This window comes from Ischnura elegans, assembly GCF_921293095.1.
Source record: "Ischnura elegans chromosome 13 unlocalized genomic scaffold, ioIscEleg1.1 SUPER_13_unloc_4, whole genome shotgun sequence".
In the NCBI taxonomy this organism is placed as follows: domain Eukaryota; kingdom Metazoa; phylum Arthropoda; class Insecta; order Odonata; family Coenagrionidae; genus Ischnura; species Ischnura elegans.
This window is the reverse complement of record NW_025791660.1, coordinates 4,031,510-4,049,970: the sequence shown is the minus strand read 5'-3', so window position 1 is coordinate 4,049,970 and position 18,461 is coordinate 4,031,510. Positions and strand designations below refer to the sequence as shown.

The following is an 18,461-nucleotide window of genomic DNA, read 5'->3' as shown; positions in this document are numbered from 1 at the left end:
TCTACTTTTACTAATAATCTACTTAGGAGTCACGAAGTACGGCAAGTGCATGGCAGATTTTTGGGGTGCGTAACCCTTACCAGAACTACCTAAAGAAATGGAGTGCTCACAAATATGGCTATTGGTGAAGTACAGAATGTCACCTTCAAGCAAGTCAACAAACAAGTTTCTAACAAATACGATGGGTGGAAGCAAAATATTTTTCGAAGAGCTAAATGAGGACTTGAAAAATGAAATTATAAGAGAATTATGCTCTGCGTAAGTAAGGATGTTAATTTTTACAATATCTACTTTACAGGATGAGGGTACCAGTGGTAGGGTGGCTAAGGGTCCTTCACCCTAAGGAAGAGACATTCAAAAGATACTCACCGAAGCCCTGCCCTATTCGTGGAAGACGATACCAAACACAGATGGTCCGCCACATTGCACGTGTTCACCCTTCCGTTTTTGAAAAACACGGAAGGGAAACCGTGGAGAAATGTTGCCATCACTTCCTCATATGCTAAAGGTATATATAGGTACCCGGAGCATTTCATACTAAGTGAGTAGCAAGTTGAGACATAATATTTTTATACATAGTTTACTTCCTCAATTTCGGCAGTGGGAAGTTGTTTACGCTATCCCCATTGACTTTATTGTTTCCTTTTAAGAACGCTGAGACAACGGACGAGGTGGGAGAATCATCATCTTCACTTCGGCAGGTGGGTCAAGGGCTTCGGGAAAACGTAGCTACAGAAAACAGGTTCTGCCGTTGAGAGCCTAGATTTTACTCCACTTAAACCGTTTTTCATTTGCACAAACAATGGTTGCAATTGTCTCGTTTTTTTCTTCTTTCATATCTAGGGACACAGGTGGATGTGCTGACACCAGCCTGGGTATTACTTCTCGCCGAGGTGGAAATGCCAAATCTCCTGGATGTGAGTCAATGAAGTTTATACACTTTTTATTAGTATATAGGACACTTTTTGTATCCCATGAGATTTTTTCTTTACGCCCTGTAATTTTATGTCTTACTTTTCAGAACTCTGATACCAGTACAAAAGAGACGACGCAGCTTGTGGTGAGTTGAGCACTTCGATGATACATAGAAGTAGTTATGAGGTTTTTTAATTACGTGCCCTGTTAGCACTCAACTGCTCCATTTTCAAATCATACAAACAGCCGTTGCAAATGTCTTACTTCATGCTTCATTCATATCTTAGGACAGAGTCGAGGTTCCAGACTTGGAGGCCCCTGGAAAAGTCTGTGAGTTAATATATTTATACTTATGCATGTATACAATATTCATACTTAATACTTAGACTAGAAAAATGCCTATTGCATACCATGGAAGTCATCCGAATTCAACCTTTAACTTTCCCAAATAAATATTAACAAATATGTGACTTTGGGTTTCTTTATCCTCTGTTAGGGATACATAACTGACTTGCCCATTTTTCTTGCATCTGAGGATTTAAGTCTTTCCGCAATGCCAGATATTTTTCAGCCACCTCCGATGCCGTGAGGTACGTAATGGAAAGAGTGTTTCAAATTGTGACATTGAAGACTTTTCTTTTATAGCTCTTACAAAGGAAAGACATAATAATTAAATTTAGAATCCTATTCTTTAAAATATTTATAGTATATCATCTCTGTATTTTTTAAATATATATATGCAACAATTTTTTTCATTCCCAATGAGATTATACAATTCATTCTAGTAGCAACTACGCATTTCCAAAATTTTAATTTGGATCTCAAGTGGCTCAAGAAATAAGGTGTCCCAAATTACAATATACAGGCCTTATACAGGTGGAACCACATGGGAGGATTGGACATGGAGTCTCCCCAAGATTACGGATATTTATCAATGGCCTCCCACGCCATGAAGTATGTTGAAAAATGGTAAGTAAAGGAATTACTGTTTCAAATTGGAACATTAAATGTTCAAGTGCTAATGTAAGTTTCTCACATTGATTTTTCGTAGTTTCAGGGAGGGATAGAGGGAGTTTTCTTAATATTTCCTCGTAAAAATTACTTAAGTGAACGCTGTAATTAATTTTAAATGTATCAAAGTATTTTTTTAAATATTTATTGCATTTATTCTATATACTTTTTAAATATTTGTATGGTATAAATTTTTTCATTCAAGATCAGATTATTAAATTCATGCAATTGGCAACTGCTTTTCCAAATTTTCAACTCTGACCCTATGTAGACCAAAAAATCTGATATATCTGAAAGTAGATTACATAGGCCTATTTGGTCATGAGTTGCATAAAAATAAAAGAATGTGTGGAAATAACTTTCTGATTTTTTTGTTGTCTTAGATTTTGTTTCTCTATATTATACAAAGAAAGGCTATTTTCAAATGCAGGCATCCCTCGACTTACGTTAATCCATACTTAGTTAGCGTATAATGGAGTACCGTTAATCCGTAAGTGATTACTGTGTTTCAAGTAGTTACATTAATGTTCGAATGCTCAAATGAATGTATAGGATTTATTTAACAAAAAAGTCTCATTACAAATATGAAAGAGAAATATTTAAACACATCCACAGAGATGTACGTAAGTCACTGGTAAAGAAAAGCATCAACTAAATTTTTCATATGGGATAAATATGAATTCGGAGTATTGAATCTGTACCTCTGTACGTAATTAATAGCTCACTTTCATTGCGAGATATAATGGGGCCAAAGTCATCGTGATGGCAAGCAAGCAATGTTTATATCTTCCGGACCTCCAGGACCTTTCCTTCGCTGCGCCTCTCATATCATTTGCTGCCGAATTTACCATGCAGAGATAAAAAAAAAGTACGGATACATTTTTCAAATTAACATGCTGTATTTAGCAAATGAAAAACAATAAATTTTCAAATGTTATACATTTGTGGAAACGCGTAAGAAGTCCTTGTCTCCTTCTGTGGGAAAATGGTTGCTAAGTCATGGCATGGAAGACATCCGTCATTGTTAATTAGTATGTGACTGCCATAGGCAAATTTAGGGAGGGGGAGCGGGGGCACCTCTTTTAATAGCCTGCTTTGCACCACGAAACTCCCTTTTGGAATGCCTGGATAAAAGTATCAAGAGATATGCGACAAATGTTCCAACTATAACTTGAGTAACTGAATGACCACCTAACTGGCTATTGCTGCTAGTGCGGTTGTTATGAATTGAGGGGTTCGGGCCACCCTGTTAGATCTGTCATTGATGATAAGATAATCTGGAATAGGGTGAACTAGGAAGTAACATAAATCTTTTTTATTTGCATTGAGAATCACCGAGTGTGTTTTCAATAGCTGGAACATGAAATTAGAGATTTTTGTACAGTAATATCAGTGATTTTTGCCAATGATGTTTATACCCCTAGCTTGCATTTTTCATGTACCCTCCTCGTAATCAGCGTCAGTTGCAGAGGAGAAATTTGGACGGCTGTACCTCTTCCCCATATTTGATCTTAGAATTTCACTCCATGAAAAATGGTATTTCACAGTGGATTTACATCTACCAAAATTATATCCCTTCATTTCATGTATTTGAATGGCTATACTGCAGGTTCTAAATGATTGGTCACACATACTTGCTCTCATGGCCATTTTACTCTAGATAGTGTTAAGCCTTGCTAACTGTCTGCCTCCAACTCTTTCTAACATCTGCATCCGCCCCACTGACTCTCATTCTCCCCGTATCAATCAGCACGTATCTTTACATGTTTTTCCCAGTCTTCCTGGAGGTCGTCTTGCATCAGGGTTTTCTTCCCAGACTTGTTTTAATAGGGCCTCTTGCTCTCTTCATATTATGTACTCTGCCCAATGCAATCTGTGGCTCTTAGCTTCAGATACGACGTCGGGCGAGTCAATAAGGTCCCTGCTTTTCCTGTAGTGTTTTCTTCTCCTGCTTCGAGTCTCTCTTGTTGGTCCAAAAACTTTCCTTAACACTTTATTCTCATAGGAAATAAATTTCTTTTCTGTTCTTTTGTCAATAACCCAATGATTCAGCTCCATATATAAGGATCGGTTTTATTTATAGTTCCATAAGTTCTAAGTTTGGTTCTGATGGATAAAATTTTTGATGTTAGCAGTTTGTTCTAGGCATTCTCAAGTCTGTTTTCCTGATTTCTTTCAGTAACTTCTCCAATGCCAAATTAAAAGGTATAGTTGAAAGGCCATCTCCTTATCATGCCAGTCTTTACCTCAAAGCTCATGGAGTATTCATTGTCAACTTTCACCTTTCATTTGTAAACGGAGCTTTGGGAACTCAATTAATTTTCTAGGAATTCGAAAGTTTTCCATTTTTTCCCACACTTTTCTCCAATTTAAACTATCATATGATTTTTTAAGATCGACCGATAACCCAAAAAATTGTTCATTAAATTACCAGTATTTTGAAGCAGCAATAACTATCTGGTCATTAGTAGATGTGCCTTTCATGAATCCTGTGTGGTGTTCTTCCACAGTCTCATTTGTACACACTTCCAATCTGTTTAGCACTATTTTAGAAAAACTTTAGTGTCTTCTTTGTCACCGTTTTGTGCAGCAGGACAATTATAGCTTCTTCTCATTCCTTGGGAATTTCTTCTTTCCAGTTTTGTAACAGCAATTGTATTATAATAGATTTTTTGTATTGCCAGATCCCTGCCTTAATTATTTCTGCATTCAAACCATCTATTCATGCAGCTTTATCATTTTTCAGATTTGTAATTGCATTTTCCACTTCCTCTTAGCTTGGTTCTTCTATTTTTGGCTGTAAAATCTGGAATATACTTCCTTCTGCATTGTCTAAACGTTAATCTCCCGCAATGAGTAATTCATCAAAATCTTTCCTCACCAATACCACAACCTTTTCTGTAACAACTTCTCCATCCTGTTTATCTCCAAAGGAACACGACTGGAACCCTGACGGTTTTTTATAGATATTTACTGCAGTAATTCCGAAAAATTTCATAACACATGTGCTATAAAGGGTTTTAGAATTTTGAACATTATTATGTTCTGTCTTCTCTAGGACACTATTTATATAAAGTCTTTTTTCTTTCCAAGCACTATATTAGTCTCACTTTTTTGCCTCCTGAATAGTTAATTAATCTTATTTTCTTTATTCTTATCTTACTTGTTAAGTTTATATGTAAAAAAATAGCTGCGATGACTCAAAAAAAGCACAATAGCACCTTCTTGAGTCACTGGAATCTTGGAATCACAAGAAAATAATTGGGAGGGTCAGTTGTTACTAAAGGGTCTGAAGATAATATTTTTGATCAGAAAAAAAATGCTTTTGTACAGAAAATGGTAAAATTAAATAGTATATATGCCACACTAATACACTCTATTTTTCCATATTATAGATTAAGAGGATGCTGTCACAAAAATATGAAGCCATCAGCATTGTCCGCCAGGCAGTCTAATGTGTGAGGAGGGTTTCTTTCACTATGGATGCAGCAACTGTTATGAACTTCATCGTATTGACTGGACACTGCATTGGTAAGCCATGATCTACCAACAATTTTGCGGTGAATTGTAGTGATAAATAAATGTTGAGTCGTTGAGATAAATGAATTTTTACAAATTGAGGCTATTATAATAGTAACCAGAACTATAGTCGTTGGATCCATATTAACAAGATGTAATCATCTCTTACTCTTCTAATCAAAATTTCTGTACCATGAAATTATACATTTCTATTGAAACTGTGGCGCAATTTCCTTTTCATTACATATGAATAGAGCTTCACTATGGTATCTACGATTTTCGGGATAAAGCAATTTACTCCACACCACACCGCATACTATATGTGCTGTGATCTGAAGGATATGATGTGCGGATGGAGAATTGATGAAAAAAATTGTTAGTTTAACCACTGACAATGCTTATAATATTGTTGGGGCTACAAGGCTACTAATTCCCAATCGTGAGGTACATGTGTCCTGCCTGGCACACAAAACAAACCTGGTCGTGACTAAAGCTCTGAGAGCTAAGGAAGAAGTGGTGGAAGTGATTGAGAAAATTAAAAGAATTGTGGCTTACTTTAAGCGGAGTAATGTGGCCCAAGACCACTTAAGACAGGAGCAGAAGAAGGTGAGAAGGAGCATTTACTTATATTTAAAGCAGGATGTTCCTACCAGGTGGAACCACACATTTTACTGTATCGAAAGATTCCCATTACTGTTACCAAGGGTGGGTAAAATACTCCTCTCCCCATCCCACAGGGATGCTCCTCCTATGCCAACGTCAGAAGAGTTGGAGATTATGGGAGATGTTGTAATGATTTTAGCACCTTTTGAGGCCTCCACTAAACAGATATCAGAATATAAGTACAGTGGAACTTGGTCAGTACGCTCCTCCTTCGTATGTTTTCCTCCTTAGTATGGCGATTTCTCTCGGTCCCGGTACCATTCGAACATTATACAGTTAAAAGTATTTGGTTAGTACGTTTGAAAAAATTGCGCTTTCCTGGTTAGTACGCTCAATTGCTTGCCGTGACGCAACCCGCAATTCGTTCTCTAGTATCTTCTATCTGAGCCAATTATTATTAGCCATTGATCTCTTTCTTTGATTGTGATTCATCCAAAGGCATTTCTCAATTCTAGTGACGTGTTGAGTATAAAATATGGCCATTTATCAGGAATGTCTCACTAACTAAACTGCAGCCAATGAGAAGCCCCGATTTTACCCACCCCAAGCTCCTCACCTTCTATTGCCTCTGCAGTGCCCTCTGCACACAAATTTTGCAGGTGGGCAATTGTTGCTACTGTACGAGATATCATGATGAAGAAATCGTAATCTAATAGTCTTATCCTAATCCCACTTTATCTAAAGCAGTACTCCATAAACTCGACGTCTAGGTGGTTTAGGCTCTGGAGTACGTGCATATTTACTTGACTACTGCTGTGGGAGCAGACGATGCTCTGGGTATCCACGCGAAGCTTAGCTTAAAAATACGGTGAGAAAGCAGACGACAATGGACAATTTTTTAAAGTAAATTTCAACTGTATAATAAAAAAACTTAATGTAATAAAACTTAATAACTTGTAATTACGTCGTAATCTAATAATCTTGCGTGTTATTAATCGATATATCGATCGATATCTTAATCGATATGGTTTCATTCCAGAAGCGAATGTGCACGGCTGTCGCTGTACTTAAAGGCTAATATAATTTTGTCCAATTTTTATAATGTTTAAAAACAACCAGTTGACATACTCAGGGTTGTTGCTATATTCTCCGAGTATGCTGTGACAAAAAATAAATGACTTAGCTTTTCTTGTCCTCTTTCTATGAATATATATTTAGGATTAATCACGGGAGATAGACGCCGTTTTCATGTAAATGTCTTCAGGAAATCTATGAAACATTGTGATTTTTATTCATATGGTATTGTTTTTCAATATAGTGCACATTTTAAAAGTGAAAAGAGTTCAGGAAGGCGATGGTACAAGCACTACCGATAATATTTCTAATTATGACGACTTTTCCACAGACCGCAATTACCCTGAATGCTATTATTTACTTTCCTCGTTAGCATATATTCCTGGTTAGTACGTTCATTTTTTGTGGTTCCTTCAGAAACGTACTAAACAAGTTCCACTGTATATCAGTGGTAGCCTGGTGATTCTGATGTGGAATTGTATATGCATTGCACTCTCAAAAATTAATGTAAATAATTCTGTGGTAGGTGAGCTCCTACAGAAATTGAGAGAACAAGTTGAGGGAAGATTGGACCCCATTGAGGAACAGCCTTTTTTAGCTGCAGCCACTATCCTCCACCCCCATTTAAAAAAATATATATTTCAAATGGCAGTTTAATGCTGCAAAAGCAGTGACTAATATCAGGGATGAAATAAAGGACGTACTGAGGAGTCAGGGGCCCCTTAGTCCCCCCATAGTAACCAACCAGCAAAATACAGATGACCTATGGTCAGTACATGATACCATGGCAGAAGAAAGTTAGCATGCGATTCCTGATCCCCAAGATGGGAGTTTACCCACAGAATTAAAATTATACCTGATCCACCCTTACTGAGTAGATTATCGAATCCAATACAATTCTGGAAGGATATGAGAAATGCCTTCCCTGGAATGTATGAGGTCGCAATGAAGTACTTGACTATAGAAGGTGCTTCAGTTGTGTCTGAGAGGGTGGTTTCTCTCCTGAACTTTTTAACCTTTTCTGTACCGTACACGTATATATACGTGTGGACGTTTCCTGACCCGGGAGACCACGGGCGTATATATACGAGTGAGACTTTCCGCGGTCAAGAAAACGAAACCCGTATATATACGTTTTTTAGCTCTCCCCCTTTCAGGACGGTCGTGGGTTTAGGTCGCCTTTGTCTCGGGACCCAACGCTTCAGGGTTTAGGATTAACCCTCCGAATCCAATATTTGTTCAATTCTCAAGAAATATAAACTAAGAATTGAATTTTTTGTCTTTTGAGCATCGTTTAGAATTTTTAAACTAAATTCTACGACAAATATTAACTTATATCTCGAGTTATGTATAAACATCAACATGGAAATTGTTGCTGCGTTAAATGCTTTGATAATGGCCTTAGAACTTCGTTTAAAATTTGACAATGCCCAGATAAAAATGAGGATATATACATATTCTATGTCTGTAATTTACGTGCAAGCAACAATTATCCATTTGCTAAATACATATAAGCAATACATAAGTTGACCGCGAACCAATGCCGCAGGTATGGTCATCGTAAACCCGGAAAGGAGGGAGCACAACTACTCTCGGAGTCCGAGATAATGCGGAGTCCCACCATGGAGGGGTCGAAAAAGGTTCAGCGAGACCCTTTTTAACGAATGCCCTCCAAAAATGCTCTATACCACGAGAAAAAAGAGTCTCTTGGGGCTCGGGATATGTAATATCAGATTCCCAAAAGTTGACTTATTTCCATCAGATGCCATTGCTTGTAAGTGTATCATGCATTTTTATCAATTTGCACCTTAATGATTTTTTAGTGTGATACATAGGTTCTATTCTATGTTTCAAGGTTGACCTAAATGATAAAATTTTTTTCATAGCTTTTAATGAATATTATGTTTTTAATTTTACGAACACATTTTTTTATGTAAAACATTTAAATGTTTTTCTTAATCAGTATTTTAGAACTGATACCTATGTATATATAGCAGCATAGAAATGTTAGGTACTCTTACTGTAATCCTATTTGCTATATGCATTTTTTGTATGAAAATCTATTTGACTTGCTGATTTCTGTATTGAATATTTATTTCTGTATTAATTACACACAGCACTGTATTTATTTTTGAAACTGCAAGGCAAGGTTTATGAATATGCTTTTTGTATGTGTCTAATGTGTAGGTTTATTCATATTTTTTTCATTGCAAAGAGTTTTAATGTTATAAACTTAATATTTTCTAGTAATTGGTATTACAAAATTTTTGGAATGTTTACATCTAACGTAGCTACTCAAAGTACAGTGCATATTTTTTATTGATTTCTTTGAGTAAATAATATTACTACATTAATGTACATGTGCATCCAATCATTTTTTCATTTGAAGAGAAAATCAATTCCTTTTTTTTATATCAATATTAAATTGAATTGAATCTTGGATTAATAAATATATTCATAGTTAGGGCATAGTGCCCCCCCTCTCCCCCCTGGAGCACTGTAGTCCCCCTAGAAAATCTGGGGGGGAGCCCCCTTAGCTGTGATGAAGTTCCTTCAATAGGGTGGTTTCCTATTATTTTTTTATTGCCTAAATCGAAAGCTTATTACTCCTGGAGTACGTATTTCACACTTTTAGATTTTTAAATGGCATTATCTATTTTTTGCGATTAAATGAAAAGTGAAAACTTTTAATCACGCGAAAACGCGACGCGTAAGTAGGAATGATGGGAAAAGTTTGTATGACGCATTTCTGGTTCCCCCTCCCACCTTGTGAGGTGACCTTGATCAAGGCTCTCAGCGCTGATAGGACGCAGGATGCTAGCGGGTAGCTGAGTACCTTGCTGGCTGGTAGTTGGCTTTAAAAAGGTTTATTAATACCTTATCAAACTAAGAAAACTTTCCGACCTTAGCCAGTTTTAATAGGTGATTATTAAGGCATGTTTACCTGAGCTCTGTGCCTCATGCATGTATTAGTAACCTCGGGCGATGTATAACTCCTATCCTCTCCTGTAGAAACTAGGTCCCTGTGACGTCATGTGGAGTGGAATCGCATGGGAGCCAATCTGGCCTATTTCAAATGAGGATAAAATTTGACCCTTACCATTCGTCTAAACCGGTATTTCAAAAACCAAATAATTTGTGTATTATGAATACACTAATGATGATTAACGAATCGCAATCAATGCCTTTTGTTTTCTTTGGTGAAGGAAACTACCCTATTTATGTCTGCTACATCAGAGTGGCTACTGGGTCTCTGTGTACCATGCCCCCATCAAAATCGGAGGGGACTGTATGTATTTTTTTCCCGCCCCCAGATATTTTAGAGGTACTACGAAACCTTTGGAGGGGCCAGGATCCCTCCAGATACGGCCACGTTTGAAAATAACAAAATCTAAACAAACAGCGGGACCAGACATCCCCCAGCCCCAATTTTTTTCTCGGTGGCCAGGTACCTAAATAATAATGATAATAATGTCGTCTTTATTATAACAAGCAAATTTAGGACTATAAAGCCCTCTCTTTTAATAAATTTTAAATGAACGAATTCAAATGTATTACATGTAGGTAATGGTTGGTAGCTGTATGAATGTTGTCCTTCAATTGTATACAAAGTGTCATCAAGAGGGATAGTCTTGACTGAAGGAGAAAGATTAGTGTTTTAAAAAGGCTAGTGATGTCTGCTTAGAATTAAATATTATAATTTTTATGAATCAACTACTTGTGCATAAGAGAAGAAATGAAATTGTCCATCCAAAACGTATGACTCGTAACAAATATTGGCCAAGTTGGTCAAACCTCTGGTACGGTTTTAGTAACTGCAGATTTAAAGCTTGGTGGTGCAAGTTAGGTGAAGCAATAGTGTGTAATGAGGAATAGTAACTTCATATAGACATTACTATAATGTAATATTTTTCTACTAACAATTCAGAGTATGAAATTGATGCCAGCGTATTACAAATGCTATGGATGGTAACACTATAAATATTTCCTTTCCGAACGTAAACAATCCGTTTTCAAGAGTTTATGCCTTATTGTGAACATTGTTGTTTTGATCAATCAAGTGATGTTTCTTTATGAAAATATTGTTACTCGTACGGTATTTTTATTTGTGTTCAAATTTAAGAATCGGAATCTGCCGGTCGATTTTTTGAGTCCAAAATGTTAGACTTGTAAGAAATATTGGCCGTGTTAGTCCAATCTCTTGTATCCATTTATTTTTATCTCTCTCCCTCATGGCTAAAACTTATTTATTGGCATACTTTATGGACTATATGTAGCTGCCGACAGGGCTTGTTCAGCATTGCATTTGTTTCTATATTCTCATAAGAAGGAAGGGCCTTTAAAATTTTTAGGCATTAACCTAGTCCATGAGTATCACTGTGACACCTTTTCTTTCCTTCCATGAGTTTAAAGTAAATTTTGAAAAGTTCACATTTGGATATTTCCTGTGTTTAACTTCAATTTGTACGAACATACCTCTCCTTTCCGGTAAGCTTAGTTAATTATGAGTTGTTATTTTTGGGGAGGCAGGCGTAGGTTTTTGCTTCTCCTTTGCAAAAATTCGTGCCTGTTTAAATAAATATTCTTCTATTTTTAGAGATGCGGACATGAATATCGATCGTAAGAGAAGGATGGTATCTAAGACCACCAAGGGTAGAGGCTCACCGAAGCCCTGCCCTATTTGTGGAAAATGTACCAAACACAGATGGTCCGCCAATTCCAACATGTTCACCCTTCCGTGTTTGAAAAACCATTGAGAAGTGCTCCCGGGCAATAACTTAGCAGGTTGCGAAAGGTTTATTCCGATACCTGGAGCACTTCATATTAAACCTTTTCGGGGCACAGTGGAGGAACTCCCCTGAAGAAATACATGTGAGCCTTGCATGCCTCGGGTTAGAGGTAATCCCTTTGGGGTTATCCCTCGAGGACGAATGCGGGGTGGATGACGACAAATGAAGAGGAGGTAAGTGACGAGTCTACGGGTTATTTACTATGTTTGAGATCTTTCTCTATGAACACATATTTTCTTTCCAATAAGCTTATTTTGTTATAAATTGTTAATTCTGGGGAGCCAGGCTGTAGTTTTTGCTTCTCCTTTGCAAACGTTCGTGTCTATTTAATTAAATATTCTTCTATTCTTAGAAATATGGAAATTAACAAAACCATCATGTGGAAGATGGTAACGAAAAAAAAGGGCAGTGGCACGCCCAAGCCGTGCCCGATATGTGGAAAGAGATTTACTTCTCAATTATCCCGCCACATCGCAAAGGTTCATCCTGCCATATTTCAGAGATATGGCAGGGATGTGGTCGACAAGTGCTCCCGGGGTATCACCAGGCTGGTGGCAAGCGGCACTTATAGGTACCCGGAGCACTATGTGTTGAGATCTTTTGGGGCCCTGTGGAGGGACTCCCCACAAGAAATGAGGGAGAGCCTCGCATGCCTCGGGGTGGAAGTAATCCCATCGGGGATATCCCTCCCGGAGGCATGCGGGGTGGAGGAGGAGACGGATGTTGACGGGGTAAGTAACGGGTCGTCCTCCATAGACATGATAATTTCCAAATTTTCATAAATATACTTCGTCGTTTTCGGTAGTGGAAAATTGTTTACGATATCCCCATTGACATTATGTTTTCTTTTTTAGAACGCTGACATCGGAAGAAGGGAGGAAGTGGGAATTTTGCCTCCGTCAGCTCTCCTCGAGACGGAAGCTGAAAATATTACGGATGTGAGTCAATGAGTTATTTACACTTTTTATAGTATACACGACACTTCTCATATCCCATGAAACTTTTTACTAAACGCCCTGTAACGTTACGTTTTCCTTTTCAGAACTCTTAGTATATTTACTAATCAGATGTCCAAAGGTTTGTTGTCAACAATTATTTACAGTGAAAAATTAACTTTATATGACATATTTTAATTAGTTTCATTGGTCCGTCCTTTTTTGAGTCCGAAATGTTAGACTTGAAAAACTGGCCGTGTTTGTCCAATCTCTGTTTTCCATTAATTTCTATCACCCTTCTCGCGGCAAGTACTTGATTTTTAGCATACATTATTGACTGTTTGTTAGCCGCCGACGTGGTTTGTTCAGCTTTATTTTCACCCTTCCGTGTTTGAAAAACCATTGATAAGTGCTCCCGGGCAATAACTTAGCTGGTTGCGAAAGGTTTATTCCGATACCTGGAGCCCTTCATATTAAACCTTTTCGGGGCACAGTGGAGGAACTCCTCTGAAGAAATACATGAGAGCCTTGCATGCCTCGGGTTAGAGGTAATCCCTTCGGGGTTATCCCTCAAGGACGAATGCGGGGTGGATGACGACAAATGAAGAGGAGGTAATTGACGAGTCTACGGGTTATTTACTATGTTTGAGATCTTTCTCTACGAACACATATTTTCTTTCCAAAAAGCTTATTTTGTTATAAATTCTTAATTCCGGAAAGGCAGGCTGTAATTTTTGCTTCTCCTTTGCAAACGTTCGTGTCTATTTAAATAATTATTTTCTTCTATTTTTAGATATATGGAAATGAATAAAAAATAAATTGGAAGATGGTGTCCATAAAAAAGGGCAGGGGGAAACACCTAAGCCCTGCCCTATATATGGCAAAAGGTTTTGCACGCAATTGGTCCGCCACATCGCGAAAGTTCACCCTTCTGTGTACAAAAAATATGGAAGGGAAGTTGTAGAAAAATGCTCCCGGGGAGTAACCAGCCTGGTTTCGAAAGGTATAACCAGGTACCCGGAGCACTTCATCTTGAGTGCATTCGGTCAAGCATGGAGGGACCCCCCAGAGGAAGTTCGGGAGAGCCTCGCATGCCTCGGGGTTGAAGTGATCCTTTCGGGGATATCCCTCCCGGAGGCATGCGGGGTGGAGGTGGAGAGGGATTTTGACGGGGTAAGTGACGGGTCGTCCTCCATGGAGACATGATATTTTCCATTTTTTTATAAATATTCTTCGTCGTTTTCGGTAGTGGAAAATTGTTTACGATATCCCCATTGACATTGTGTTTTCTTTTTTAGAACGCTGACATCGGAAGAACGGAGGAAGTGGAAGTTTCGCCTCCATCAGCTCTCCTCGAGGTGGAAGCTCAAAACATTCCAGATGTGAGTCAATGAGTTATTTACACTTTTTATAGTATACATGACACTTCTCATATCCCATGAAGCTTTTTACTGTACGTCCTGTAACGTTATGTTTTCCTTTTCAGAACTCTGAAGCTACGGAGGAGACAGCATTGCCTGTGGTGAGTAGAGTACTTGGATGAAAATAGATATATATTAGAGGTTTCTTTATATGTATACAGTTTGGACTCCACTTCACCATTTTCATATCATACAAACATCCGTTGCAAATGTCTAAGTTCATTCTTCATGTCTATCTTAGGACAGAGTCGAGGTTCCCGGACAGGAGGCAGATGGTGGAAAATCTGTGAGTTAATGTTAAATTTATATTTGATAGACTAGAAAAATACCTATTGCATATCATGGAAATCATCCAAATTCCACTTTTCATATTCCCGAACCAGTATAAGCAAAAATTTGACTTTGGGTTTCTTTATCCTCTTAGGGATACATTAATGACCTCATAATTTTCTTTGAGTCGGAGGAGTTGAGTCTTCCCGCGACTCCGGATATTTTTCAGCCACCTCCGACGCCGCGAGGTAAGTAAAGGAAAAACTATTTCAAATTCTGATATTGAAAGTTAAAGTGCTAATTTATGCGAAATTGTTACCTAGGTTTTTCTATATTTAGGAAAGGACATTTCCCAGATTAATTTTCTATGAATTTTATAAAGGAATTCACATAATTTTTAGATTTGTATTTTTTTAAATATTTATCTTATTTAATATCTGTGTTTTTTAAATATTTATTGCATATAATATCTGTATTTTTAAAAATATTTATTACATTTAATATCTGTGTTTTTTAAAAATATTTATTGTATTTTATGTGTGTATTTTCTAAAAATATTAAGTGTAGTTTATCTCTGCATTTTTGCGGGGTGGAGGAGGAGACGGATGTTGACGGGGTAAGTGACGGGTCGTCCTCCGTGGACACATGATATTTTCCATATTTTCATAAATATACTTTGTCGTTTTCAGCAGTGGAAAATTGTTTACGCTATCCCCTTGACACTATGTTTTCCTTTTTAGAACGCTGGGACATCAGAAGAGGTAGGAGAGTCGTATGCAACGCTTACTCAGCCTCCATCATGTAACACCTCAGCTCTCCTCGAGGTGGAGACTGAAAATCTCCCGCATGTGAGTCAATGAATTATTTACACTTTTTATTTGTGAATAGGACACTTCTCATATCCCATGAAGTTTTTTTACTTTATGCCCTGTAATTTTCAGTTTTCCTTTTTAGAACTGTGAAGGTACCAGTACGAAGGAGTTGGCGTGGCATGTATTGATAATAGAACTTCGATAAAAAATAGATATAGATGATTTTCAAATACAGTAGAATCCTGATTTAAGGTTTTTCAGCGGGGACAAAATTTAAAACACTAAATGCGGAAAAACACTAAATGAGGACCTGCCATTTTTTTCAGGTTTTAGGCCTGTAATGATTGGAATGGCTTTTTATGAATAAAAAATATTATTTTAAGTAACTTGAAGGTGCTAAATGCAGCAACAAATTCATTGATTAAATGTCTTTGCCCAATTACGGTTGGATTATACTTTTCAGGAATCAGTTAAAAAATTGGTAGTAAAAATAAGTAATGAGAGGATGACAATTGTTTCAATGAAATATTTTAAGAAAATTATAATATTCATCAACTTAAAAGCATTCCCACACGGAATATTATTATGGAAATTAGTGATTCCATTTTACGCATATTTCAGTGGCCTCGAAGTAATTTTAAATTTTTTTCTGTAAAAGTGACATGTAGTGACTATGGCATTTCTAATATCATAAAAAAAAGGTGTAAGTAGGTACTTGAAAAATTGTCATTGCATCAGTAAAGATGAGTGAAATAAAGGGACAGCAGAAGATCGCTAATCCCGAATTATAAACTATTGAATATATAGGAAAAGGAAGGTTTTCTGGAATTTTGACAATTTAACGTTTTCTGTTGCCTCGGCGAAACGAGCGATTTATGAGCCTCCTGTGCGCACATTTTGGATTTCGAGGTCATCCAAATCAAGGAGAATCTTTTTTCTAGTATGCGTACAAGTCGATGAGAACACCAGATTCGTTATTATATATCCGCGGCCTCATGCAGGTCGAATGGAGCCCGGAGAAGTTGCTTACGCGGCGCGCTGATCACCTTGACTCCGACTCACCATGTTTCTCAGCAGCTTTTAATAAAATTTGGTTGGACCTTGAATAACCATTAGCTAAACTGTGTTAAGTTGAAAGGTTTAATCTTCAACAGAACTGGATTTCATCTGAAAAATTGACAGTGCCTCTGCAGTTTTGGCAATTTCGTCCGAGTTATGGTGTCGCAGTCAAGCACCAAGGGATTCCTGCTGGATTTTCGTATTTTTCCGCGCTCATCTATTTTACCGTGATATATGGTGATTTTTTTTCCAGCATGAGCGATTTATTTAGAGTCATGGGCATGCCGAGGACAGCCGAGAAACATGGTGAGTCGGAGTCAAGGTGATCAGCGCGCCGCGTAAGCAACTTCTCCGGGCTCCATTCGACCTGCATGAGGCCGCGGATATATGACATTGAATCTGGTGTTATCATCGAGTTGAATCACCATCGACTTGTACGCATACTAGAAAAAAGATTCTCCTTTTTTGGATGACCTCGAAATCCAAAATGTGCGCTCAGGAGGCTCATTGTCAAAACTCCGATTGTCATTCTCTTTAGACATAAAATAGCACCAGATCTTTGAATCGACAGCGATATCAACCAGCCACATGTTGGTATCTAGGCTCCGGGATATCTAAATTACGATGTAAAATAATGTTGTTCCATTAGGAAAGAATGTTTTCACTCACGATCATGACAGAGGAAACACTTCCTCGTTTCTTTCGCTGTTCCTCCGTGGAAACTGACCTTGGAATGGATTATAAAAATAATCTTCTAGTGAACTTCACAAATGATATCGAGCCTCTTATGAAAAGAGAAAGTAGCTGACTGGAAAAATATTGGGCTAACAATGGACTGCCCGTAGAGAGTAGAGTAGAAAGGGGCATAAGCCGTCAATTGAAAACATTACGAGGAAACCATCATTGTAGCGGCCCTCGGATGATAACTCGTGTCATCAGTCGTCACGTATCATCGAAGTTCACGAAGTGAAGGACAAGGTAGTTAGAGGTTATCAAGGGATGACTTAGCTCTATTAGATCGGATCTGATACAAAAAGTGTTTGGTGTGTTTGGATCAGAAGGGGAGCGAAACATTACGAGAGGACAAATCACCCAGCTTGCGAGTTGAAGGTCCCAGCGCTGCATTCGCGGAAGAAAGCAGTTGAAGGAGCGTTCCCCGGTAAATTCTAATGACTCTTGGTAAACTTTCATGAGAGACTTCTTGTCGATGAGCAGAAATTCCAAGATTTTGATAATCATTTGCATGAGCCGTCTTGAAAAAACGTTAAATCGGGCAAATAAATCTTGTGCGGGAAAAATTTTTACGACCATATATGCGGAAAAACGCAAAATGCAGAAACACTAAATACAGATAATTTTTACATTGTCCTAATAGGGAATGAATCGGGACCGCAAAAAATAAACGCTAAATGCGGTAAAACGTTAAATGCGAAGATGTTAAATCCGGATCCGACTGTAATGCAAACAGCCGTTGCCAACTTCTTACTTCATTCTTCATTCATACCTTAGGACAGAGTCGAGGTTCACCTGCAGGAGGCAGATGTCGAAGAATCTGTGAGTTAATGCTATATTTATATTTGATACTTAGACTAGAAAAGTACCTATTGCACACCATGTAAATCATCTGAAATCAACCTATAACTTTCCCGAATCAATATAAGCAAATGTCTGACTTTGGGTTTCTTTATACTCTGTTAGGGAAACATGGATGACATAATCCTCTTACTTACAACCAGGGATTGGAGTCTCAACTACCTCAGATGCCGCGGGGTAGGTAAAGGAAGAACTGTTTCAAGTTGTGACATTGAAAGTTATAGTGCTAATTTTAGTTATTTTAGGGCGCCGAGATATCGAGGAAGAACGGATCCCCACCATCGCCATTGCCTCGGGTGAGTTAATATACAGCAGAAAGAGAAGAGGAGAGTTGTGAACAAGTGCTTGGATTTTATTGAACTTCTTCATTTTTCATTTGAACAAACATAAGTTAAAAATGCCTTTTTTCTTTGTTTCTTTCAGGGGTAAGGATACGGATTCAGTTGGAATGGAGGAAAC

At 37.8% G+C, this 18,461-nt stretch overlaps 1 protein-coding gene and 3 long non-coding RNA genes across 6 annotated transcripts; all 4 read left to right on the top strand.

Annotated features, from left to right (window-relative positions):
• The first annotated feature begins 206 nt into the window (after positions 1-206).
• Positions 207-1,246, top strand: LOC124173015. Of its 2 annotated transcripts, none has more exons than XR_006868333.1 (5): positions 207-508; positions 651-701; positions 844-917; positions 1,022-1,060; positions 1,203-1,246. It is a non-coding gene; the product is annotated as an uncharacterized LOC124173015 (long non-coding RNA). The 2 variants fall into 2 exon arrangements; XR_006868334.1 differs by having other exon boundaries at positions 207-541.
• A 227-nt stretch (positions 1,247-1,473) lies between these two features.
• LOC124173348 lies at positions 1,474-11,828 on the top strand. The gene is made up of 4 exons (XR_006868516.1): positions 1,474-1,505; positions 1,704-1,884; positions 5,322-5,457; positions 11,720-11,828. It is a non-coding gene; the product is annotated as an uncharacterized LOC124173348 (long non-coding RNA).
• Positions 11,829-11,905: 77 nt separating this feature from the next.
• LOC124173292 lies at positions 11,906-15,398 on the top strand. The gene is made up of 7 exons (XM_046552810.1): positions 11,906-12,085; positions 12,265-12,643; positions 12,767-12,850; positions 14,146-14,229; positions 14,334-14,369; positions 14,510-14,554; positions 15,279-15,398. The coding sequence occupies exons 1-7, from the start codon at positions 12,075-12,077 to the stop codon at positions 15,396-15,398; spliced, it is 759 nt and encodes a 252-aa protein (XP_046408766.1). The 5' UTR covers positions 11,906-12,074.
• Positions 15,399-17,832: 2,434 nt separating this feature from the next.
• LOC124173253 lies at positions 17,833-18,461 on the top strand. Of its 2 annotated transcripts, XR_006868480.1 has the most exons (4): positions 17,833-17,963; positions 18,108-18,179; positions 18,248-18,298; positions 18,426-18,461. It is a non-coding gene; the product is annotated as an uncharacterized LOC124173253 (long non-coding RNA). The 2 variants fall into 2 exon arrangements; XR_006868479.1 differs by having other exon boundaries at positions 17,833-18,179.

Coding starts and splice junctions, on each gene's coding strand:
- LOC124173292 (XM_046552810.1), top strand. Junction 12,644..12,766: donor AGGAGACGGATGTTGACGGG/GTAAGTAACGGG, acceptor TTTCTTTTTTAG/AACGCTGACATCGGAAGAAG. Junction 12,851..14,145: donor AAGCTGAAAATATTACGGAT/GTGAGTCAATGA, acceptor TTTCTTTTTTAG/AACGCTGACATCGGAAGAAC.